Below are 25,080 nucleotides of genomic sequence, written 5' to 3'. Positions count from 1 at the left end.
GTGGGTTAAAGCTTTTGCCTTCAGCTCAGGTCATGATCTCAAGGTCCTGGGATCAGCCCCGCATCAGGCTCTTTGCTCAGCAGGGTGTCTGCTTCCTCCCCACTCTCTCTGGTGGCCTTGTGATCTCTGCCAAATAAATAAATAAAACCTATTAAAAAAATGATAAAATACAAAAAGATAACTATTAGAGGTGGTCTAACAACAACTTCCTCCTTCTCATTTGTCATCACTGCTTGCTGCTCTCATCAGTTTAAACACTGAAACAACTGACAGGTGATGTTATTAGAGCTGTTTCATTTACAAAGAAGATAAGGTTGCATTTTTAAAAATAGTAATTGGCAACTTCTTAATAACTCATGAGCCAAAGGAAAGACTGGTTTTGATACACTGAAATAGCTACCTGTTCATGCCTAAGAAAGGTTTAATTTTAATTCTTGCAAAGACTCCAAAGTCTACATGACTAAATGCAAAAAGCAGTTAGCCATTTAACCACTGCACTTTGTCCATCTAGACCCAAACTTCCTTCCCACCAAATGAATTGGAGGACATCCCAGTTTTAATTGACCACAGTCATCAAATGACTTAACAGATGACATCAAAATTTTCTATGGAATTCCTAGCAGTGAATACTCTTTTACACTCCAGGTGCAAAAACTGGACGCTTGTAAAACGTCAGTACAATGTAGTGAATAAGATTTTTTTTTTTTTAATCAGCTAGATCTCAGTTTGAATCCCAGTTCTACGAGCTAAAGCATGCTGCTTGATCTCACTGAGTCTCAGTTCAATTACCTATAAAATGGGAATTACAATAGTGCCTATAAGACTGAGGTAGAAATTAATGAGATAATGAATCGAAAGCTCTTTAGCAGAGTCCTAGGGCTATAATAAGTATGCAACAAACAAACACTCTTACTACTGCTACTGCTGTTACTACTACTCCCTGTCCTTCCGGTCTGGGATGAATTTATCTTCCTATCTATTAAGATGCTGAACATACATTAACATTTATAGATAGGAAGACCAGCATTATACAGTAACACACAGAGTACACAGAACAAAATGTTTCTAACACCACATATTAAGATGAAAATGCCATCAGGACAAATTGAATCTCAAAGTTTCCCCAATTTCAAGTATCAGAAATGTTCTGTCTTTGCCTATAGGTCAAAATTTACACCCCAAACAGCATGAGTGGAATAGAACTAACAAATCCACAGCAGAAAAGCAGAGAACTTCAGAGCTTCATCTATAAAACTTCTTAAAAGAAAACAGAAGGAGAAAATCTTAGGAGCTGTGATTTTAGCAGAGATTTCTGAAATACGACACAAACAGCAAAAAGTTTAAAAAAAGTGGACCTCAAAATTAAACACCTTTGTTCTTCATTCCAGTGTTAAAAAAATGAAAAGGCAAATCACAGGAGAAAGAAAATATTTTTAAAACACATATCCAACAAATGACATTTAGACTACCATAAAATAATTTAAAAGACTAAAATTTTGAACAGACACTTCAGCAAAGATATACAGATAGCAAATAAACAAAGTGAAAGATGCTCAGCACTACACAAATGCAAATAAAAGCCACAATGAAATACCACTACATACCCACTAGAATGGATAAAATTTAAGGGTCATCATAGTAAGAGTCAGCAAGAAACTGGAACTCATATATTGTTTGTGGGAACGGAAAATGGTAGTCACCTTGGAAAATAGTTTGGCAATTTTTTAGAAAGTTAAACAGAGCCCTACCAAAAAAAAAAAAAAAAAAAAAAAAAGGCAGCTTTACCTGAGATTTAAGGTCAATACCAAGGTATACTTCTTGGTTTTTCTATGACCTTCAGGATCAAAGTGAGTTTATAAATCAGGATCCTTAAGGTATGTTAAATCTTAAAAGGAAATGGCAAATTCTATGTTTTTACACAGCAGTATTTCTAAAATAGGGAATAAATCACACAATCAGAAATCCAGAGGGGTGCCTGGGTGGCTCAGCTCATGATCCCAGGGTCCTAGGCTCCATCCCGCTCACTGCTCAGTGGAGAGCCTGCTTCTCCCTCTCTCTCTGCATCACCTCCCCCCCCCTTGTGTGCTCTGTCTCACTCTCACTCTATCTTAAATAAATAAAATCTTTTAAAAAATTTGTTAAATTAAAATTCATCCAGGCCTTGCATGGTTTAATAGAAATTCCTTAAAAAAAAAAAAATCCAGAAAAATAATCCAAGATACCATAAACTCCACCTCTATCCATTACCATAACAAAATGCCAAAGTCACTACCACCTAAGGACCACTTATAACTACCACCATTAATGGAATCTCCTATTTTCCATATTAAGAACACTTCTATAGGGGCACCTGGGTGTCTCAGTCAGTTAAGTGTCCAATCCCTGATTTTGGTTCAGGTCATGATCTCAGAGTCGTGAAATCAAGAACTGCACTGGGCTCCATGTTGGTCGTGGAACCTACTTGAGGTTATCTCCCTCCTCACATACTTATTCCACATAAGAATGCCATGTGTTTCTCTTAATTCAGTTTCATTATACTAACTTTCGTTTGTCTCTCCTTTATCGTTCCATCTCCCTTCTTAGAGAGGAAGAAATTTAGGACAAACTGAAACTCTGTGATTGTCAGTGAGCCAAGTAACACAGAGCCAGTTTCTTCAATCTTTTCCCTCTCAGTCACATAGCTTCTAGTGTATCCATTCCTCTTATATAACCTCTTTCTACTATTCTAGCTATTCCAAGATCTTGAAATTTACTAAAGGAAATGCAGGATCCAAAATTTTAGTTTCTATTCCTCCATTCGTTTATCCAAATCCACCCCGTACCCCCCAATGTTTCCAAACTCCAAATGTAAGAAGAGATTGCTACACTGAGTGGGTGTTTGGGCTTGATGACATTTAAACCCCCTTACAACACTAAAATTTTAAGGCTACCATTCACAGCAAGCTTTAATAATGAATGGAAGAATCTCAAAGCTGAAAGAACAATGATAATCAGTGGTAAAATTCATAAAAATACTGGTCCCAACACTTCTCTTTTCCTTCAGTAATTCTTTTACTTTATTAAAAAGGAATCCTCTAATAAAATGTTTGCCTGAAAAAAGAAAGAGTAAAAGAGAAGTGGATAAGAAGGTAAAATATGTTTCCAGTCTTTAAACATTCTTTAATTTTCAATTTTGGCTTTGAAGCTTAAGAAACTTTAGTATCAACCGCTTTTACCATTCCTGATTCCTCAAAAGGACTAGCTGCCAATGGGACTGGGACCAGCCCTCAGAGAAGCAGACAGGGAATAAAAACAAAGACAGAGGGAATGATAGTAGCTGGGCAAGGGGAGAGGGTTGGCTTTGCGTCATATAACCCTAAGTAGGGGCAAACACCAAATGCTGCTTTGCTCATTTTTTTCCTACTGCTTTCAAACAAGAGTGAGTGGGAAGAGGAGGCTCAACATAATAAAGAAAAACAGGTAATACATGGTTTGTTTCAAATAGAAATGCTTTCTGCAGTCATGAATGACTTCAACTGAGACATAAAATGGGAGAAAAACCATCTGCATATACAAACCTTTTCTTCTTTATAATACCTACCATTTCTTGTTAATAAACATGACTAACTTGTTCTTCTAAATCATATGTGGTAAAACTTTATATTTTAAGCCTCCATTATATATCACAGAAAACATAACTGTCCAGGAATAACTTGGCAATCCATTTATAAAATACAGAGGGCCCCATGGGATAGCAAAAGGTTATTCTATCATACAGAAAATAAAACTAGTCTATTCTGACCCATATGCCCAGCAACAAACTTAAACCACTTCTCCCTTATGACTATTTTCTCAGGTTTTATAGTAAACATAATTCACAAGTCATAAAATTTTCAGGTCTTTTTGAAATAAAAGTATCCCAATGTTTATCAACTCTCCTAAGGCAGAGATTTTAATTCTAAGGCATTCCCTCAGTTTGACCTCTTGCAAAGGAGGATTTCCTTTGAGACCAGTAAATATAACATGACCAAATAGATCCCTGTGTTACGTCTTCAAAGACAAGGCAGGAAAAAGAGCAGCAATTTTAAGGTATCATTCTGTCATCGTAAACCTCAGAAACATTCCTGTAGGTTCCCCTCTCTTTCTAAACCAAGCAATCCCCGTGTTTATCATCTTTCAAAAAAACCCCACATGACTTGTATAAAGTTCTCTGACATCTTTTATCTTTGACTGTTCTTTTTGGATGGACAGGGGTCTACAACCAAACATTTATACTTTCATTATCACTCTGCTTTTAGAAGGGCATGAAACTACCCCTTGGTGAAAATTTAATATACACATCCAAAATCAAGTAAGATCTTAAAAATTATGTATATTCTATTCTCTCTAATCTCATGCTAAAACTCATGTTTTACAAAATCATGCCCCTAGCTGATTCAGGAAGCAATATTCTTTCTTAGAATGCAACCACTTCTTGATTGTATAAGGCATGTAGTTTATAAAATGCAGGAATACTCTGCATCCTCCTAACACTCTGGTTGTAATTACTACCTTTACACATATTTCAGCCAGCAGTCTATTTGACACCCACATTCATCGCTGCTGAAAAATCAGAATGCATTCTGTTTGTTCCCAATTTTTATTTTCTTTCACCCTAAGGACTTGTGAAACAAAGTGCAACAATGCTGGAGAAGGGATATGCTTAAGGCCCAGGAGGAGAAAGACTTCTGAAAAATCAAGGGGGAACACCAGGCAGTCTGGCTTGAGCCACACACATCAGCATCTCTAACAACCAAGTGTTTTTAAAAGATGATTCCCAACCACTTTTTAAACTTCGACTCCATGTGCTTTCTACCCAAGATGCATCAGAGAGTTAAGAGAGCATCTTCAGCAATAATTAAGCTCTGTGTCCCATTCAGTTGATACATACTTAGAACCTGTATAAGCTTGGAAAGGTACAGAGCAGCAGAAGCAACAAAAAATTCTGCAGAAGCAAACAAATAACCTTCAGGCACACAAGGTCTAAACCAGTGCAGCTTTATATAGTACCTTCTTGACGGAATTCCAGAGGACACACTCTAGCAAAGGTGGAACAGGGAAAACAGCTTTCAATTTGCTTTTAGCCTGCAGTTCAAAAAATTAAGCCATGGGTAACAAAAGCACACCAGCAATCTCTCCCCTTCCACCCACCCACACACACATACAGACACAAAGAGAAGTGGACTGCAATGCTTCTCCTAGTCTCTCATTGCCACAGACTTCTCATAAAAATAACAATGAGAAAGAAAATTCCCATGCCTTGAGGTAAGTTACCGTTGGCAAGAAAGGAGTTAAGTAGCACTACTTTTCAAGAAAACTTTCCAATCCTCTAGCTCTGAATGCAATTCTCACTACCTGTTCTCTGTATTTTTTTTTTAAACAATTTAGCAGGCTAAGAGTTAAAACCAACACCTCAAAAAGAAAAAGAGAACTTGGTTTGGCTCCACCCTCTGTAAAGCAAATACCAAACTCTGAGCCAAATCCACTCAGCATATACAAGACTCCATGGGCATTCCAAAACACAGGTGAAAAATAAGTTAAGTTTCCTCACGTATCTCAACTTTCAGCACCATGCACTTAGATTTCTATAATTTCACTTGTGAAAGACACAAGTGTTAGATAAAACAAAAACAAATAAATCTCTATTTAAAGAACTTGAAAAACATTTACAAAAGTCACAGAGTTCACTATATATTAGCAGGAATAACTGGAACTCGGGTGAGGAAGGTCAAACAGTACCCATGGAAACAAAAGCAAAACAAAAATAACAGATATATACGCAGAAATAAAAAAGGAATATGGGCCCCAGAACTTAAGTCTTAGAAGGAAAGCTCTCTGAGTGTCAATTCCTATCCTAAAGAAACATAAGGAAATGTTGCTTTAATTGCCACAGGGGAAGGGTCATCACTACCACTAACCCAACACTTCTGGAAAAAAAAAGATGTTCACATGAAAAACAGGCAGTTACTGACAGCCCATAAGTCACTGGAAAGGGCAGTCCAGAAGCACCTGTCTTGCTAGAAATAGGTAGGAAGAGATGAGTCACTATTTTAATTCTGCTTAGTGCTCTCCACATCTCAATCCTCTAGGTCCCAAAGAAACATTTTCTTCCTGTTTCCATGATTTTATCAGTTTTCTACCCAAACTTGTGTTCAGTTGGGTCAGAACACTAAAGGTTGGGGATAAGAGAAAAGAGAAAGAGCGAAGAGTCAGAACCCAGTTGATTAGTACAAAGAGATCCTGGGATGAGGGCATAATTACTTGGAAGACAAGACCAACTACATTTACAACTAGCAAATGATTACTATGATTCCAGATTCCCTCTCTTGGATAGTGCCCCATATCTCTCAAAGCTTTTACAGTAAAAAACAAACAGCTCCCTGGAGAAAGGAGTAAAAAAGATTTAGTGCAAGCAAAGGTAATGAAATAGGATAGTGTTACATGAATATCAGTATTCCTTCAGACTCGGACTGGAAGTCACTAGCACCTGAGGAAAGCCATACTCTTCTACAGGTCAGAAAAGGAATGTCACTAGGCTATCACACAGGAGGTGGCAGATGGGCTGAGATGGTTATCATGGGAAACGTACAAAAAGCAACTGAATTACTCAGAAACTTCTTCAACTTGCAGGGTAACTTCCTCCCTACGGGAGAGGTTTAAATCACCAACCTAGGTCAAAAGGGGCACATCATTATAATGAAAAGTTCTAATCCCCTGAAAAGTGATAAGCAACAGGGCAAAGAGACAGGTTTTCTGGATGGAGCTATCCCGGGAACCAAATTAACGTCATGCCCAATGACCATGGATGGACCTGGGCAGGAACCCATTCCTGCAATCATAAGGACAAACATGTAAGGGAGGAGGGAAGGTAGGGCCCAAGTCAGGTAACATTCCAGAGGGGAAGGATTATCAGGTGACACCAGGCTGAGGGCCCAGAGCTGGGGCTAGGAAGGAGGAAAGTTAGCAGGTGAAAGGGATCAATCTTGAGAAGGAAGTGACCTTTAGAAGAAGCAAATTAAGAGGATACCAAAAAAAAAGGGGGGGGGGGAGGAGTAAGAGTAAGAGGGAAAATGGACCCAGAAAAGCACAGAGAACAAGACAGAGGCGGGTGCGGGTAACAGAGAAGAAGAAAGGAAGTGGGGCTAAGAGGGAAGGGATGGGGCTAAGACCCGCCAGGCTATGGGGGCGGAGGGCCCAGCTGGCTGGCCGGCGGGGGGAGGGGGGACGGGAAGGTGTGAAGAAAGCCCCGAGGCTGCCAGCGCGAGAGCTGTGTAGGACTCTGGGGTTTCCCGAGGTCCCTCCGGGAGGGGTAGGATGTCGGACTGTGGAGCCCGGGACCCAGTAAACCCAGAAAGAGAGGCGCGGGGGCGGCTCCCTAGAGACAGGCGTGCAACCCTGGGGCCGGCTGTGGGGGTCTCCGTGGACCGGAGGGCGGTTACGGGGCCAGGCTGAGGGAACCGGGTGGGAGGGACACTCACAAATTTCTTGGATTTGCCGCCGTCGCCGCCCGCCGCAGGCAGCTCGTCCGGGCTCCGGCCCTTCTTCTTGTCCCGGGGCCCGCGGCCGGGGCCCTGGCCCCCGCCAAGGGGGTCCATGTCCAGGTTCGCGCTGGCAGATGACCCTGCGCCAACGCCGCTACCGCCCGGCACCTCCCGACCTGCCGCCGCCGCCGCCGCCGCTGCCGCCGCCGCCCAGCTGCTCCTCAGCCCGCCGCCGCGCCCCGCCTCATTAGTATGCCGGGCTGCGCGCGCCTCATGAATATACAACGGCGACGCCTCGCTCCCGCCCGCCTGCCCCACTTCCGCCCGGACCCGCAGCTCCTACCAATGGGGGGAGGGGGTGGAGGGAAGTCGCGGAAGCAAGCTACCTGCCGGGCAGGCCTAACCATTCGGACCCACGTGTGGGGGGGGGGCTGTATGGGCGGTGCAACTCTGCGGCCTCAACCCGGGATGGCGCCACCTGGCGGTCTGCACGGCGCAAGCCTTCCCGCTCCCACGCAGTGCCCACGTGGCTGTAACGCCCAGACCCTCTCACACCCTAGAACAGGACAGTATCTGAACCAAAAATCAAGTAAGAGAGAGTGTCATCTCGGCCGAAAATCCAGTGCCGGTGTTTCAGGGATGATACAGTTTTTATGTGTGCACTATCAGTGGAGCACATGAAAAAATTATCATTTATTGAAAGCTGTGCCAAAAACAGAGCTTGGTCCAGAGCAAGTGCTAGACTGGAACTCAACTAGCCCTGGAGTTACATTACCTACTTTTGAATCGCACGTCTACTATTTTCTAGTTGTTTTTTAATCTGAAAAACTATTGCCAACATGTGACTACACAGTAATTACCATTTACCAAGCACTTGCTCTAAACCCAGAACTATGTAAAACTTTTTTTTTGGTGGGGGGGGGGGCGGTGTCTGGGTGGCTCAGTCATTAAGCATCTGCCTTTGGCTCTGGTCATGATTACAGGGTCCTGGGATCCAGTCCCTTGTTGGGCTCCCTGCTCAGCAGGGAGCCTGCTTCTCCCTCCCCCACTCCTCCTGCTTGTGTTCCCTCAATAAATAAAATCTTAAAAAACAAAAATCTGTTTTTCCTCACTGAATCCTCACATTGTCATGTGATTGATTCCTCTAGTCTCACCATTTTACAGATAGAAAATTTGGACTTCTCAGAGTTACAGTGACTTGCCCAAGGACATATAAATGGCAAAAATTTAAACCCAGGTTAGTCTGCGAAGTCCTGTTTGACCAGGATTTCCTACTGACATAAACCAAACCTGAGTGAAGAGAGCAGATGTTCTCTAAGAGTATTCTTTGACCGGCTTGCTTTCTCCCTAATTTCATCCATTCTCCCAGCTACATCTCTTCCTCTTGTGTAGTTATGTGGCACCCAGAAGGCCCTCAAAGTATTGACTTAATTATCTTACCTGCAGCTGGAAAAAGATTTTAAATATATGTTCCTGGAGGGCAGAGTCAGTGACTCAACAACTCTTGAGACCCTGGTGCTCAGGCTAGAGCCTGGGATATTACAAGGACTCTCCAATGCTGGCTGGCTCAGAAAGCTGGCCTTCATCTCTTGCATTCCACTTTCTAATCGCTTGGGGGCGATTGCAAAGAACTGTCGAGCCCACCCTTCAAACTCAGTTTGTCCAAAACAGCTCAAAAACTACGTACTTTCTAGCTAGAGTACTGACAGACAGACAGGATCAAAGCATGGAAAGAGTGATCCATCTATCACTCTTCCTTCTCATACCACTGTCAACACTTATCTCACTCCTTACTGGATTGTAGACTGCTCTAGGGAAAGGTCCACATTTGTGGCTACTGTAGTATCTACCATCACTCTTACACAGACATTAAAATAATGAGAAACTACTTATGTCAGGCACAGTGATAAGCACTTGACATTTTTTATCCCAGTAGATCTTCACCAACTAGCATCACACCATTTCAAACACCCAGGTTCAAAAAACCTGAACTCATCTTCTACTCCCACTCTTAAGCCAGTAATCTGCCCACGTTTATCTAACTGATAATTACAATGCTCTATATATATGAGAAACACAATCCATGTAGAATGCATACACAGGGTCTAACATAAGTGCTGAATGAATGTTAACTACAATTTTTATTATATACATCATCACCCCCGCCCCTTTCACACACAGTCGGCTAGCAAGAATTAAGAATATTCCCAGGAAGGCAAAAGTTACAAAAAATATCAACTTGGTTTATTGGATAAAAACAGTGGTAAAATGGACATAAAGCCAAAAGTTAGAACAGGACATTTTCACATCCTCCCCCGACTCAAAACTGTACTTCCCATCATCTGGGGTTAAGATGTTAGGGAGCCAAAGCCCACTAAAATCTATCACTCTTCACCTGCACTGGAAACAAGGCCTGCAGTACGAGAACCCAGGGAAGAAGAAAGTCAGAGGCAACATCAGTCCTGTCTACACCTTCATCCCTAAAAGTCTCTGGATTGGAGGGAAGCAGGGAAGGAGTAAGGGGGCCAAAATGGCATGGACTGGCCTCTAGGGCCCACTGCCCAGGATATCCTAGAGGAAGTTATCCTTGTCCCTGTCTGATCCCTAATAAGTACCATTGTCAGGCCTTGGGAAGAAGAGGAAAGGGGACATTTGTTCAAATACCAGATGTGGTCTCCAAACCCTTTTCCAGCACTGGTAAAAGCCCAGAAGGTGACCATCAGGGCTGGGGGTGCCACATCTTTTCCCTCCTGCCCAAACAAGAGGTAAAAAGGAATTCCTCAGGACAGAGCAAGCCCAGCTGCTCTTAAATCTCCACGTCGCTTTCCTTGTCATTGTCATGGTCTCCATCATAGAACTCGTTGGGTGCCTCTGGCCTGCAAAGCAAGGGAGACAAATCAGGGTCCTATTCTCCAGGTTCTCACCTTCTCCCACACAGCTACCCTCTCTGGAACCACTTCCTAGGCCCCTTTCATACAGGAACCACTCTTCTCCTATTGGCAGATACTGGTCACTATCCATCCCCTCCATTCATGCAGTCTAAATAGAAATTTATGAAGAGACACTCCATGCCAGCCACCATCATAAGCCACAGCGATATGGTAGATAATAAGCTGGATAAAATGTCTGCCTATCCTCAATAAACTGACTGAATAAACAAGACAACTAATAAAGTCAATAAATAAAGATTATAATTTCCCATCTTGGCAAATGCTCTGACACAATGAAATAAAGGGATGTCACAAAGAGTGAAGGGGGGGGGCACATTCCAGGCAGAATTATTAGAGACAGCTGTTCTAGGAAGGTAAGAAAGACTTCAAGTCTGAGAAGGGGCTGGCCAGGCAGAGATCCCAGGAAGCCCATTCTGAGCTACAAAGAAAGCCAAATACAGAGTTATCAGGTGGAGGGAGACTGATGTATTCTAGGAAGAGCATAAGGCTAGGATGGCCGGGAGCCGTGCGCAGGGAGGAAAGTAGCTACAGATGAGACCACAGACATAGGTAAGCACCAGCACGTCTTTAAAGCCATGATCAGAGAATGGGGTTTTGTTCTAAGAGCAATGGAAAGGAGAGTTGTAAGCAGAAAAGCGAGTGAAGGGATGTGAAAGCAACACAGGGCCCAGTAAGTACTCAATATTCATTTCTTTCTTTTTGGAAAACTCCTCTCTGGGAGAATACAGAAAACCGAATTACCTTGCCCACAGCTGATAACTAAGAAAGAAGGGAGAAATTCATCAATGAGAAGCTGGAGAACAAAGTCAGGAAAGGCCCTATCTGCCTGGTAAGCAATGTCTCAGTTAACTAGCCTTAGGATGTCTGGCAAGTTACTTAACCTCTCTGAGCCTTAGATTCCTCCTCTGGTAACTGAACGTTAACAGCCACCTCTCAGGGTTGTCTAATGACAGCAGAATGATGACAAGATGGTATGTACGTTTTAATATAAAGCATTTAGTACTGAGTCTGGTTCTTAGCAAACCCACAGAAAGTCATTAACTCCTCTTATTACTACTCTGCAAATGATACACAAGTTGGAGCTATAGGCATCAAAGAACGGGAACTTGGTGGGTGGTCTGACAGGGAGGGAGGGCTTAGGGCAGGAAGAGGCCTGAACTGCTGCTGGCTGTTGAGAGGGGGTGGTATCGTACAGACATTAGGCCCAGATTCCAGCCCAGAACCAGAGATGAAAAAGCCAAACTCAACCAAAAGGAGTAACTTAAAGCAGGTTTTTAAGAAAATCAATTTCTAGAAGTCAAGCTTCAGAGATCTGGAGAAGTTGACAAAGAGGAGACAAGGCGGTGAGACATTAAAAAGGAATCCTGAGGCCAGATGTTCAGATACTTCCTCAACCAGGAGTGGGAATAAGGCGGTATTCGTGGAGAAGGAGTGGACTAGTCCCGAAGGTCCAAGCAATAAAACTCAGGCCTAAAGGAGAGATATGGAAGCTGACCTCTAATACAGAGAAGCAGATTCTGGAAGGGTCTGGGAAGGCCATGTGACTCTGTAGCAGAGTCAGCTCAGACCTCTAACAGTGCGTGGGAGGTGCAAGTGTCCAGCTGTGGTTATCCCTCAGCCACGAAAGGGTATCTGTTCTCCATTAAGTGCATCTGTTTCTCCACTTCTGTGTTCTGCTGTCTTTTCCCTTCATTTTTCAGAAAAACCTATTCTGGGATTAAAAAAAAAAAACACCTCTACCCGAATCTCTTTTTTTCCTAATTCAATGCATCTGTATTTTAGTATATAGCTCAGAAAAATAAAGATTAAAAAAAAAACCTGTAATGTTTTTTTGTTTTTTTGTTTTTTATATCTGAAAAAAAATGAACACAGGAAAGAAATCAAAGGGCCTTAAACAGCAGTATGTGAGCAGTGACTTGTAGAGCTCCAAACCTGGAAGGAGCCAGTAAAATGCTGAAAAGATTATAAATCCTTACAGATTGTTTGGAAGGCAATTTGGCAGCAGATACCAAAAATTTTAGGGGGTTCAGGGCCACATCTTTGTTATGATGAAAAAATGGGAAATAATACAAATGCCATCTATGGTACTTAGTTAAATTATGCTACAGCCACACGACGGAATATTATGCAGCTGATAAAATAATGAAGCAGATCTATATATAATGACATGGAAAAATACACTGTTTAAAAAGAAAGAACCAGGGTTGCCTGGGTGGCTCAGTGAGTTAAGCTTCTGCCTTCGGCTCAGGTCACAATCTCAGAGTCCTGGGATCTATCCCCACATTGGGCTCTCTGCTCAGCAGGGAGCCTGCTTTCCCCTCTCTCTCTGCCTGCCTCTCTGCCTACCTGTGATCTATCTCTCTCTGTCAAATAAATAATTAAAATCTTAAAAAAAAAAAAAAAAAAAAGTTCTAACTTGTAGAGCACCCAGTATAGATCCAAACAGCATTTTTAAAAAAAGATGCACAAGCTCTAAGAATGCATGTGTATGTATATTTGCGTTCCTATGCGCATACTAGATAGTATACTTAAACCCTATTGAAAAAGTCTATTTGAAAAGATATAAATCAAACTATTAATAGTGGTTACTTTGTGGAACTGGTCTAGGATCCTGTGAATGCAAGCTTAACATTATTTTGGTGCTGTTTAAAATTCTGACAATAAATATGTTACTTATTTATGCCACAATCACACATACAGAAAGAGTGAGGAATTACAAAAGAGCAAAAAGCAGGCATCCCAAAGGAAGTAAGCCAGGGATGATTAAGCTAATGCCTTCTAATGTACTTTTTCCCTCTTAACTTCCCCGACAAGACTGCTGGAAACCCCTGCTCTCAAGTCACTGCCCCAGACCTGGTGTAGTTCTCCTCAGGACCCCTCTCCTCTGCATCAGCCTCGTCAGTCCTGTCATAGGTCAGGAGGTCTGCAGGCACATCATGAATCTGGACGCTGGGTGCATGGTTCAGCATCTTCAGGTTTTCAAAGATTGTCTGGCGAATCTGGTCCAAATACTGGTTGGGGATTTGGAATACGGAGTGAGTGATTCCCAGAGCATCCACCCTTCTAGCTGACTCCCAGCCCTACGATCCTAGTTCTAATCCCCCCAGGCCGATTGCCTCTACTTTAACCTGGGCTGTGTCTTGGTTTTAACAATGACAGTGGTAGCTGAGAACTTTTTTCTCTTCTCCGGTTTCTCCAATTTCCCCACATCCTGAACCTCTTCCTAGGCCCTCCCCACCCGTGGGTTCATCTTTTTGGGTTCAGCAGCTACCTGGCGTGAGTTCTGATTCTCGATGCGCGTGCTGACATCTGGATGGAGCGTAAAGTCTGGGGCAAAGTACTCGAAGTACTCTAAATGGGGAAAGGGAGATTAGAAGAGAAGGCATGGCTCAGACAGAGACAACCAGGTCCCAAGACTTCCCAATCTATTTCCTTCCCATCCAAAACCCCTGCATAATAGCTGCCTAATCTTTTCCCTGCTCTGAACTCAGTGATTTAGTCTGCAGGCTCCTTGAGTGTCAAATTCCCTATCTGTAATAAAAAGAAAAATTTTAAAATTCCCATCTGCCTTGAAATTACGCCATTCTGGGGGTCTTCTGTGAATGCCTCTTGCTGTGGGTTATCAGAGAGTGATCCTTACCACTATAGGGAAGCTCCTCACTAATGGCTTCTTCTACCAGCAGTGACGTTTCATATGTCCTGAAACCAAACAGCAGAGTGGGGTAGGCTGAGCAAGTGGGCCCTCCAGCCCTCTCAGGGAGCCCCCAACTCACCAACTCACATAGGACAAGGGGGAGAAGGAAAACCAGGGAGCATGCTCACCAGCAGCGGGCAACATTTCGGACAGTATAGCCACCACCACCTAGCACCAGTAGAGGGATATTGAAGCTCTTGACATATTCGACACATTCCCTGTTAGAAGGAACCAGAGGAATGGCTGGAGGAAGTGATCAAAAGGCAAAGTATACCGTCTCTAGGTATTGCCTCGAAAGGGCAGACGGGAACTAGAGAAGCTTCCATAATCTTGATCTAGGTATTGAAATTCACCGAGTTATACCCTTAAGATATGCGTACTTTATTCTCTATATGGTGTGTCTCAGTAAAAACTGAAACATACAGGGCGTTCCCACCTCTCTCCAGCTCAACACCCATCCTGGCACCTCATCTGTTAATCAACTACTTTCATCAAAGTACCAGCAAGTGCTGTCAGTTCCAGCCTCCACAATACAACTCCCATCACCTACTTCTCACTGGCCACCTCCTCCACCTAGGCCCAGGCACGAAATCTGCTGCCTGGGCAATACCAATACCTTCCTAACTGGCCTTACACTTCCACTCCTGTCCCCCACCCCACCCCCAAGCCTTCCTCCTTTCAGCAGTCAGAGCAGTCACTTTAAAACATCAATTGGGGGGCACCTGAGTGGCTCAGTTGATTAAGCAACTGCCTTTGACTCAGGTCATGATCCTGGAGTCCTGGGATCAAGTCCCGCATCAGGTTCCCTGATAGGCAGAAGTTTGCATCTCCCTCTGACCTTTCCCCTCTCAATCTCTCTCTCTCATTGTCTTTCTCTCAAATAAATAAGATCTTAAAAAAAAAAAAAATCAATTGGATCATGTCATTTCCCTGTTTAAAACCTTCCCGCAGTTTCCCATCATATTTCAAATTCAATCCAGACTTCTCACCAGAGTTTAAGGGCTCTGCATGACCTCACCACTGCCGATCTCTTGGGCCTCCCGCCAAACAACCTCCAGGCTGCTCCTTGTGATCTTGCCTCCCCACTCTGACTTCATCTTCTGGCTGGCTATACCAGCTCTTTCCTGTCTCAATTCCTTCGCATGGACCCTTCTCCTTGCTTGGGAGTGACTCTCTCTAGTCTTCCTATGGCCCATTCCCCAACTACCCCCACTCCACGTACTGAGGCCCAAAGCCACTTGAAAACCAGGGACAGAAAAGAGCAGGTCTCACCCATGTCCTCGAATGCTGAGGTTGAAGCAGCCCAAACGATCACAGCCTAGGGAGTCAGCTCCACACTGTGAAAAGCAAAACCCCAGGCAGCTGCAGTGAGATGACTGATCAGAATGACCAAGATGTCCTTCACTTCTGTTCCCCAACAAATGCAGGGGCTATCTTCCTCCCTGCTCTATTCCCCTAAGCCCAGGCAGAGCCCTCTTGAAAAAGCACCAGCAGTATTACCTGGAGCACAATGCATGTGGGTTGGTAGAAGTCCACCACCTGGTTGATAACCGGCTGGAAAAGGTGCTTGTAACCTGGGAGAGGGCCAAAGATGGGCACCTGGCACCCCAAGGGAATGGGGAGACAGGGAACAAAAGGAAAAAAGGGGTTGAGAGAGCATGGAGCCCAGGAAAAGGGGCAACCCAAAGAACCAAATCATTGGTTCTAAGCTTTTGGATGGGGTCCCAGACCACTTTGAGTGACTGATGGAAGCTAATGACCCATTTCCCAGAAAAAATGCACATACACATAAATATGTTGCATACAATTTCCGGGGGGTTCATGGTCCCTTTGAAGGCCATTCATCCTTAAGGACACCTGGCCCAACAGTAGACAATACCAGGCAGAAGACGTTAATTCAAGGAGGAAGAAGGGGCCTAGTAAACGGGGAAATGACCTCGATACTTACTCTGGTCATCGATGCCATCCCGCAAAGGCACATTGAGACAGTAGTAGCGACCACTCTCTGCTCCAACTTCATACATATCACCTATAGGCAAGTGGAGAGTAGGGGGTAGGAGCTATACACAGGGGACACCCACAACCCACCTGCTTCAACTTCAATCTGTATACCGAGGACATCTCACTATATCTGTGTACCTCCACCACACACTCTCTAGAGACACTTCATCTCTAGTGGTTTGCATTCATTCAGCAAATAATTTTTGAGGGCCTACTATGAGCCAACCTGTGCATCAGGCACTGGGGCATTAGAGAGAACTAATGAAATGAATGAAATCCCACCAAGCTTTTACTCCTGGGGGATGGACATGATAAGGGAGACAGTAAACAGAACAAAACACTGCCATATATACAAACAGCAGTGAGTGCTCTGAGAAAAGTAAGCATAGTGACATGACAGAGTAATAGGGAAGGAGGGATTACTTTAACTGCAGTGGTCAGGATGGACTTCCCTGAGGAGAAGCCACTTGAGCCAAGACCTGAAGGCTAAGCAGGAGGCTGTCGTAGCAAAGAGCTGAGGGTGTGAAGGGGATGATCATCCCTACTCCCATACCTGTGCCAGGAAAGAAGTAGTTTCCATATTTGTGGAAGGAGACTGTCATCACCCGGTCAGTGAGGTAGAAAGCTTCCTGAACTCCATCACCATGGTGGATGTCGATATCAATGTAGAGCACCCGAGGGTGGTACCTGGGATGAGACCCAAGCCAGAGTTTGAGGTAGAGGGGAACCCCAGCAAGAAAACCCCCAACCCACACCTCCCAAAACAAGGTTTGGAATTAGGAAGCCCAAGTCACCTGAAACCTAATACCACCAGTTCCCTACGGTCAATTCTGGACTCCAGCCTGGAGGCAGGGACAGGAGAGGGATGTGTAGAGAAGACTGAAATGTGAGCAGGCAGGAGGGAGTGTGCAGCAGGGCATGGGAAAGTAGTCTGAGTAAAGCATTAAGAACGGTGGAGAAGTTAGTGTGGAGCTGGAGGAACAGGTCACGGCCAGCAAGGTGTGAGATACCACCTCGGCCATGGGTCTCATAAGTCCCTCCATCTCCTCCCAGGCTACTTACTTGAGCAGCTCCAGGATGCCAATCACAATGTCATTGACATAGCAGAAGCCAGAGGCCTGTGGTGAGACAGTGATCTTACAATGTAGTAACGATTCCTCTCCCCAGCTGCCCCCTGGTGTCAGCCTGACCACCTACACTAGGGCAGTCATTGTCTCCCCCATCAACTCTTCACTTACCTCAAACTTCTTGGCATGGTGCAAACCACCAGCCCAATTAATGGCAATATCACAGATCTGAAAAACAAACACCCAACTCACAGTCCTCCTTGCCCACCCACAAAGCTGGAAGCTCAGGGTCAGGGTTAAGGCCTTCAGTTAGAAGGACCACCCGCAAAGGGAGAGCAGGACTCGGGGCCACAGTCACCTTGTTGTTCAGCTGGGTTGCTCCTTGCAGAGATGCACCTGTGTAACGGGAACAGAACTCAAACAGCCCGGGAAACACTGGGCTGCAGGAAAGAGAAGCAAGTCAGAGCCCTTTACCTGTCTAGACCCTTCCTACACCTTCCCTGAGTCCAAACCCCTCCAACCTCCATTGCTCAATAAACTCCCAGCCCCTATATACCTAAAATATCTGCAAATTTATTCAACAAATATTTTGGACTGTATACCAAGCCCTGTGTAAGGCACTGGATGGGAAGTAAAAAAGCATTTCACTCTGTCAGGGGGTTTGTATCCTGGTTGCAAAGAAAAGTAGGCAGCTTCTAGGTACTTAAGAACACAAGCCATAAAAGAAATAATTTGAGAGGGAACATAAACTTTGTTTCTCTTTCAATGTTCTTTTATGTATTTCATATTTTAACACAATGTTCAATAACATTCTTTCAGAGTCACACATTTTTGGGGTGCCTGGGTGGCTCAGTTGGTTAAGTGTCTGCCTTCAGCTCAGGTCATGATCCCAAGCTCCTGGGATCAAGCCCCACATCAGGCTCCTTGCTCAGCACGGAGCCTACTTCTCCCTCTCCCTTTGCCTGCCACTCCCCACACACACTGCTTGTGCACGCTCATTCTCTCTCTATGTCAAATAAATATATAAAATTTTTTTTTTTAAAAAAAAGAGTCACATTTTTAAGCAAGAGCTGCATTCCTATATACCTGAAATAGTAATAATGATAATCCACAGAAAGCCTTGAACACAGTTAAAACAGTGTGTGGTACCTAGTATTCTGCACATGGATAAATATTAATCATAATTATTATCATCTTCTTTTTATAAAAAGGAGAGGCCTGAAGCCAGATACAAAAGATTATATACTATAAAGCTCCATTTATATAAACTCTGGAAAAGGCAAAATATAGAGATAGATCTCAGATCAGTTGTCACCTAGAGGTAAGCTGAAGAGAAGACATTGACTATAAAAGGGCAGAAGAGTCCTCTGTGGGAAAATGGAAATAATCTATACTTTGATACATACTATCAAAACTCTCGGGGGGGCGCCTGGGTGGCTCAGTGGGTTAAAGCCTCTGCCTTCAGCTCAGGTCATGATCCCAGGGTCCTGGGATAGAGCCCCGAGCCGGGCTCTCTGTTCAGCAGGGAGCCTGCTTCCTTGTCTCTCTCTGTTTGCCTGTCGGCCTACCTGTGACCTCTGTCTGTCAAATAAATAAATAAAATCTTTAAAAAACAAAAAACTCTCAAACTGCACACCTAAAACGAGTGAATTTTACTGCATGCAAATTATACCTTCAAAAACTTAACTTATAAAAAAGGAAAAGCTTAAACGATTTTTACTTTTAAGTCTCAAAAATAGAAAATGGTGCAGCTGACACATTTGACCATGTGATAAAGAAAGCTATAGAGAGTTTTATAGTTTCTCAAAGGTTCTGGGAAGAATTAATGATTAATACCTAGAAAACTAAGCAAATGAAAAAACAATGCAATTATCAACTCTGGGAAAAACGAAAAGATATACAGGAAGTAAGATTAAACCACAGTATACTATTAGACTCTATAGTAAGTGAATTTTTCAAGATTCTAACAATGTAAACATAGAATGCTTATTGAATAAAAATTGTATCTAACTATATTGTGAAGCTGGGATAGGAGGGCAAGCCAGGGTGATAGTATGAGGAGACTAAATGTTAATTTCCCATACTAAGGGCTTTATAGGCAATGATTGAAGTTGAAAAGTGGAAAAATAGCAACACAAGCATATTATAAGAGACAGGATAATATGGCAGCTTGATTTAAGAGCACAGATTCTAGAGCCAGACTACCTAAGTTCAAGCGTGGCTTTTTTTTTTTTTTTTTAAGATTTTATTTATTTACCTGATAGAGAGAGAGAACACAAGGAGGGGAAGCAGCAGACAGAGGGAGAAGCAGGCTCCTCACCAAGGAGGGAGCCCAATACGGGGATCAATCCCAGGACCCAAGCCAAACGTAACCACTTAACAACTGAGCCACCCAGGTACCCCTCAAGCCTGACTTTTTAACACCTACCAATGATCATGAGACTAGATAAGCTGTTTATAGTTTCTGTGCCTAAGTGTCCTCATCTGTCAAAGGAGGCAATAAGAGACCCTGATTCACAGAGATTGATGAGCTTAAATAACCTAATGCCTCTGAAGCATTTAAAATGCTACCTGACAGAGAGTAGGCATTACTTAAGTATTACAGATTATTTGTAACAGTAGATTAGTATCATTGCTTTGAAACCCAAAGATAAATACCAGAAGAAATAGCTAAATGAGCTGAAAGTGGCTGCCCCTCGGGAGAGGGATTTATGAGTGGGAGGCACAGATCTGGGACTTTTTTTTTCCCCATTGAAAGCCTTGCAGTATAATTGGGCTTTTTATATTAGGTTAATTTGAAAACAATCAAAAATAAAAGGGAAAATCCCTGATTCTCATCTGAAATAAAGAGATAACCATGACTGTAGCTTAAGTCGAACAGTACAACTGATGCGGTGCCAAGGACTGAGTGGTAGTATTCCCTAAATGCACAGAGCACTTATAGAGCCCCAGCTGGGGCCTTAGGGCTGACTCTGCATTCCCACACCTGCAAAGCGAGCTCAGAAACAACAGTAGCAGCAATAACAAAAAAACCCAAGAAATCTCCTAAGACAGCATGCAACTAAACACCAAATGACTAGTGCAAACTAGTACAGGACAGATCTCTGTGCCTGGTGTGGTCAAGAAAGGTTCAGTGGGGGGTGCTTGGGTGGCTCAGTGGGTTAAGCCTCTGCTTTCGGCTCAGGTCATGATCTCAGGGTCCTGGGATAGAAACCCACATCGGGGGGCGCCTGGGTGGCTCAGTGGGTTAAGCCGCTGCCTTCGGCTCAGGTCATGATCCCAGGGTCCTGGGATCGAACCCCGCGTCGGGCTCTCTGCTCAGCGGGGAGCCTGCTTCCTCCTCTCTCTCTGCCTGTTTGTGATCTCTCTCTGTCAAATAAATAAATAAAATCTTAAAAAAAAAAAAAAAAAAAAAAGAAACCCACATCGGGTTCTAAGCTCAGCAGGGAGCCTGCCTCCCCCTCTCTTTTTGCCTGCCTCTCTGCTTACTTGATCTCTCTCTCTGTCAAATAATCTCTCTCTCTGTCAAAAAAATAAATAAAAACCTTAATTTTAAAAAAAAAGTTTCAGTGGTGTGAATCTTGAAGGTGGTGTGAAGACCAGGAAGGCCTTGGAGAGGTTGAATGAGGAACAAAGGGCATTCGAGGAAGGCATTCTGTGAAAACAAGGGTGTAGTTATGGATAAGCCTGGGGAGGTGCTCAATGCCAGCCTTCTATCTTCCAGCTCAAAGTGCTTCCATCAGTAGGATCTTTCAGGGAAACAGTGTAGTGTTTAAAAACCAAGGCTCTGGGGATGCCTGAGTGGCTCAGTTGGTTAGACAACTGCCTTTGGCTTGAGTCCTAACCCCAGAGTCCTGGGATCAAGCCCCACATGGGGTTCCCTGCTTAGCAGGGAGCCTGCTTCTCCCCCTCCCTCTGCCATTCCCCCTGCCTGTATGCTCCTGCTCTGTCAAATAAATAAATTTTTTAAAAAACTGAAATAAATAGAATAAAATCAAAATAAATAAAAACCAGGTCTCTGGATCTGAATCCTGCCACCTTGACTGATCAGTTTTGTTAACTCTGGTTAGTTACCTCAATTTCCTCAAATTTTGGTTTTATGCCTAAATTAAGGCAAAGGACTATTACATCTCACTGTTGCTGTAAGAATGAAGTGGATATACCAGCAAACCTCAGCACAAAAGAGTAAGCACTCAGCAGCAGCTGTTATAGGAAATTCTATACGACCAACAACCTGGTTTCTTCAAGAAATAAATTAAAGGTACAGGGGCACGTGGGTGGCTCAGTCAATTAAACATCTGCCTTTGGCTCATGTCATGACCCCAGGGCTCGGGGATTAAGCCCCACATTAGGCACCCTGCTCAAGGGGAGTCTACTTTTCCCTCTCCCTCTGCCCCTCCTTCCACTGCGTACTCTCTCTCTCTCTCACCCACTATCTGTATTTCATATAAATAAATAAAATCTTTAAAAAAAAAAAAAAAGGAAGAAATTCAAGTTAGAGAAGGAAACATTGGAGATTTAAAAACCTTAAGAGACGTATCAACCAAATACAAAGTATGGGCCTTATTTAGATCCTAAATACATCAACTGCAAAAAGAAAAAATTAGGAGGCAGTTAGAGAAACTTGAATACTGTTTGCAAATATGATGGTATTAAGGAATTACTGTTTTTTAGGTGTGATAATGACAATGAGTGTGTGTGTGTGTGTGTGTGTGTGTGTGTGCGCGTGCATGTTTGTTTTTAAGAGTATCATTTAGAGACACACAATAAAATATTTGCAGGTAAAAAATGCGACATCTGGGATTTGCTTTAAAATAATCTGAGATGCAGGGGCTCTTGGGTGGCTCAGTCAGTTAAACATTAGACTCCTAATTTCTACTCAGGTCATGATCTCAGCTGGATCTCAGAGATCCAGCTGGCATCAAGCCCCGTGCCTGCCCATGTCCTTACTGGGCTCCAAGCTGGGCACGGACCCTGCTTAAGATTCTCTCTCTCCCTCTCCCTCTGCATCCCTACCACCCTGCCCTGCTGGCTTGCCCCCTCCCTCCAAAAAAAAACACACAAAAAAAACAAAAAAACACACAAACTAAAATAATCTGGGATGCAGATGAAGCAAGACTGGCTCTATGCTCATAAACATTACAGGTGGTGAAGGATATATGGGAATTCACTGTACTATTTTTTCAGAAATGTTTGAAATTTTCCTTAAAAAAAAGTCTAAAAATAAATTCAGTAAATGGTAGCTGTTATGATTGCTATGTTTTCCTGAATATATATGAGAATGTAAGCAAGGATAATGGCTTATCTTTGTTATCTGTTCCCTTCCCCAGAGGGCCCAATTCTCAGACTTTCTCATATGATTCAGCTCAGTGTAAACCTCCCTCAATGTAAATCACTCTCTTGCTTTTAGAACACTTTGATAATTTCTCTCTCCTCTAGGGATAAGAGCCCCAATTCATCACAAAGCTGTTTAATTTTTAAAGGCCCTGCCCATCTCTTTAGCCTCGATTCAGATCATTTTTCTTTTCATATTCAGTGAATGACCTTTTTTCTGTTCCTCAAACGAGGAACACACCAACCTCTCACAGACCCTCAACACATGCTGTCCCTAATTCCCACAATATTTCTGCCCTCACCACCTATGTGCCCAACTACCTTTCATCTAATTATCTCCTACTCTTTCTTCAGATCTCCCCTCAACCTCCATTACTTCCTCCAGCCTCTAGTGACCAGCCCACTCCCAAGATTGGTAATTCTCCTGCGTATACACTCTCAGTCAGCCACATTGCTCTCCTTCACAGGACTTAGCACAACTGTAATATTAAATTTTGTTGTTATGTATCACTGCATTGCTAGCAATTAGCACAGGGACTGGCCTAGAGCAAACAGCCATTATTTGTTGAATAAACAAATGAGTAAATGATGATTCACTGACAAACAGACCCCCTTCATATGTTCCCACTGCTGCCACAAGACCTCACTCAAATGTTCTCCTTGAAATGGCTGGCATTAAAAATCCCAGTTCTCCCCTCACCAGTCATCGCCCACGTTGAAGGCATTAAGGCTCTTGGTGAAGCCTTGCATATTGGTGGGGCTGACTCTCTGCAAGAAGTCGATGTAGTCCTCAGAGTGAAAGCGGCACATGTCATGCTGGGAGGCCTGGTATGGCTTGAAGACCTCGAGATGGAAACACAAGGTGAACCCCAGCGAGTTCAGTCCCATTAATTAGGTTGAGACTGCCCACAATAAACCCAGCCCCGTGGACTGTCCACACCCACACATATCAGCAGTCCCCTTACCCCTCCAATCTTTGTTATTCTCTGAAGCAAAGGTCAGAGAAGAAGAGAGGCTCTGATGAGCCAGTTGGGGTACTATGATCAAGCCTCCTAAAGATCAGTGCACTTGCCTTCTCCTTCCCACTTCCAGCCCAATCTTTCCCACCTTTTCTCAACCTTAAGCCTTTATCCATCTATTTTTTATTCTTTCCATAATCATCTCTTCCCCCTGCCTCTGATTCCATCCTCTCTCTTCTCTGAATTCTTAATTTTAGAGTTAAATAATATGGGATATATGACAACCTTTTAATCAAAACCCAGGAGAGCCACAGTGCTAAGCTAGAGACTTACTACCTTTTAGGGAATTTCACACACTTCTTTAGAAACTGGGCAAGAAAAAAAGCTTCTCTCCCCAGAAAATGCACAAGGGTACATACCAGCAAACAATTTCAAGGGAGTCATAGATTCATGCACTAACATCACCTCAGTCTTTTCTGTAGCTAATTCACTTGTCTGTGCCTCAGCACAAACAGTGGACAACACTCATTCATATTGTTGACTAATTCCCCTTGTGACGCATGAGGGCTGAGCTTAACTGTTACAATCCCCTACCACAACTATACATTCCAAGTTGGGGATTGTCCACCCCCATGTATGTATCTGGGAGATGGAGAGTTGGGTAGCAATATTCTAAGTTGGTAGGGAACTACCCAGGACATTTCCCGCTCTCTTCCACACACACATACACATTTGCACACAGGGCTACAGAGTCCTCCCTGGAGCTCTAGCTCCTTGGAGATGGCTAGAGGCGGCAGAGAAAGGGTGAGAACTGCGGTGGGAACACCCCACATCCAGATAGAGTGATCTATCCCCTCTCTCCTGAAGCCACAGCACTGCCCACCTCCTAAGACGCTGGGAGGAAACACTTTCTCTCTTCAAACCACCCCCCACTCCACCCCGTGTAACCATAGGCCCGAGGTTGATCTACCTGAGGTCAAAGGGTGGCCGACCTAAGGTAAAAAAATAATTTCCATTAAGTCGGTGGACCCACCCACCAACACTCTGGTGATGGCGGGTGGTCCTGGCTGCTTCCATCCACCCTGCCCCCACCCCAAGGGTGGGTCGCACTTGGTGCATTCAGGGCAGCCCACCTATCCTATGGCCACAGAGCTCGCCCGCACCCTCAAAATCCAGCAGCGATGGGGAGACTCACGATCATCTTCTTATAGAGACCGTAGTGCAAGACCAAACTATGGGTCAATGCCAAGCGATGGGGCTTCATAGGGTGCCCTGCCCCTGGGGGTGGGAGAAGAGAGTTCGTCAGTTCCCGTCGCTGGAGTTTTAGCCCCCACCTCGAACCTCCGCGTCCCGAAGCCCCTCGCGTACGGCCTTGCTCCCTCACCGTAGTGGAAGTTGCCCACGTCTGGGTCGTAGAAATAGGCCACGGTCTTGGCCATGGTGCCGGCGGGAGAAGGCCCCGCGCCTCAGCCGCCCGCCCGGCCGCCTGCCCCACCCCCGCTCCTACGTGCTGCGTAAGCACGCAGCCTGCCTCTGCGGAACCGGGAAGTCCAGGCCCCGCCTCCCAGACCACGC

General features: G+C 44.0%; 2 protein-coding genes across 3 annotated transcripts in view; both read right to left on the bottom strand.

Moving 5' to 3' along the window:
* The window catches only part of DIAPH1 (diaphanous related formin 1), a 93,484-nt gene extending 85,736 nt beyond the window's left edge, over positions 1–7,748 (bottom strand). The window contains exon 1 of the mRNA XM_082725323.1: positions 7,497–7,748. Within this exon, the coding sequence (XP_082581449.1) occupies positions 7,497–7,613 (117 nt within the window). The 5' untranslated portion in view covers positions 7,614–7,748. The remainder of the gene's footprint in view (positions 1–7,496) is intronic.
* A 1,973-nt stretch (positions 7,749–9,721) lies between these two features.
* HDAC3 (histone deacetylase 3) lies at positions 9,722–25,034 on the bottom strand. 2 transcript variants are annotated; one of them, XM_082725319.1, is made up of 15 exons: positions 24,890–25,034; positions 24,701–24,783; positions 23,247–23,389; positions 17,571–17,652; positions 17,384–17,440; positions 17,208–17,263; positions 16,699–16,832; positions 16,093–16,173; positions 15,645–15,718; positions 15,417–15,481; positions 14,273–14,362; positions 14,091–14,149; positions 13,722–13,801; positions 13,304–13,461; positions 9,722–10,375 (listed from the first exon to the last, which is right to left on the bottom strand). In XM_082725319.1, the coding sequence occupies exons 1-15, from the start codon at positions 24,942–24,944 to the stop codon at positions 10,306–10,308; spliced, it is 1,287 nt and encodes a 428-aa protein (XP_082581445.1). In that variant the 5' UTR covers positions 24,945–25,034; the 3' UTR covers positions 9,722–10,305. The 2 variants fall into 2 exon arrangements, with proteins under 2 accessions (XP_082581445.1, XP_082581446.1); XM_082725320.1 differs by having other exon boundaries at positions 24,669–24,783; positions 24,890–25,014.
* Between the last annotated feature and the right edge of the window lie 46 nt (positions 25,035–25,080).

Source organism: Mustela nivalis (assembly GCF_964662115.1).
Source record: "Mustela nivalis genome assembly, chromosome: 3".
NCBI classification, from domain to species: Eukaryota; Metazoa; Chordata; class Mammalia; order Carnivora; family Mustelidae; genus Mustela; species Mustela nivalis.
Note: the sequence above shows the minus strand (reverse complement) of the source record. Positions and strands in the feature narration are given on the sequence as shown.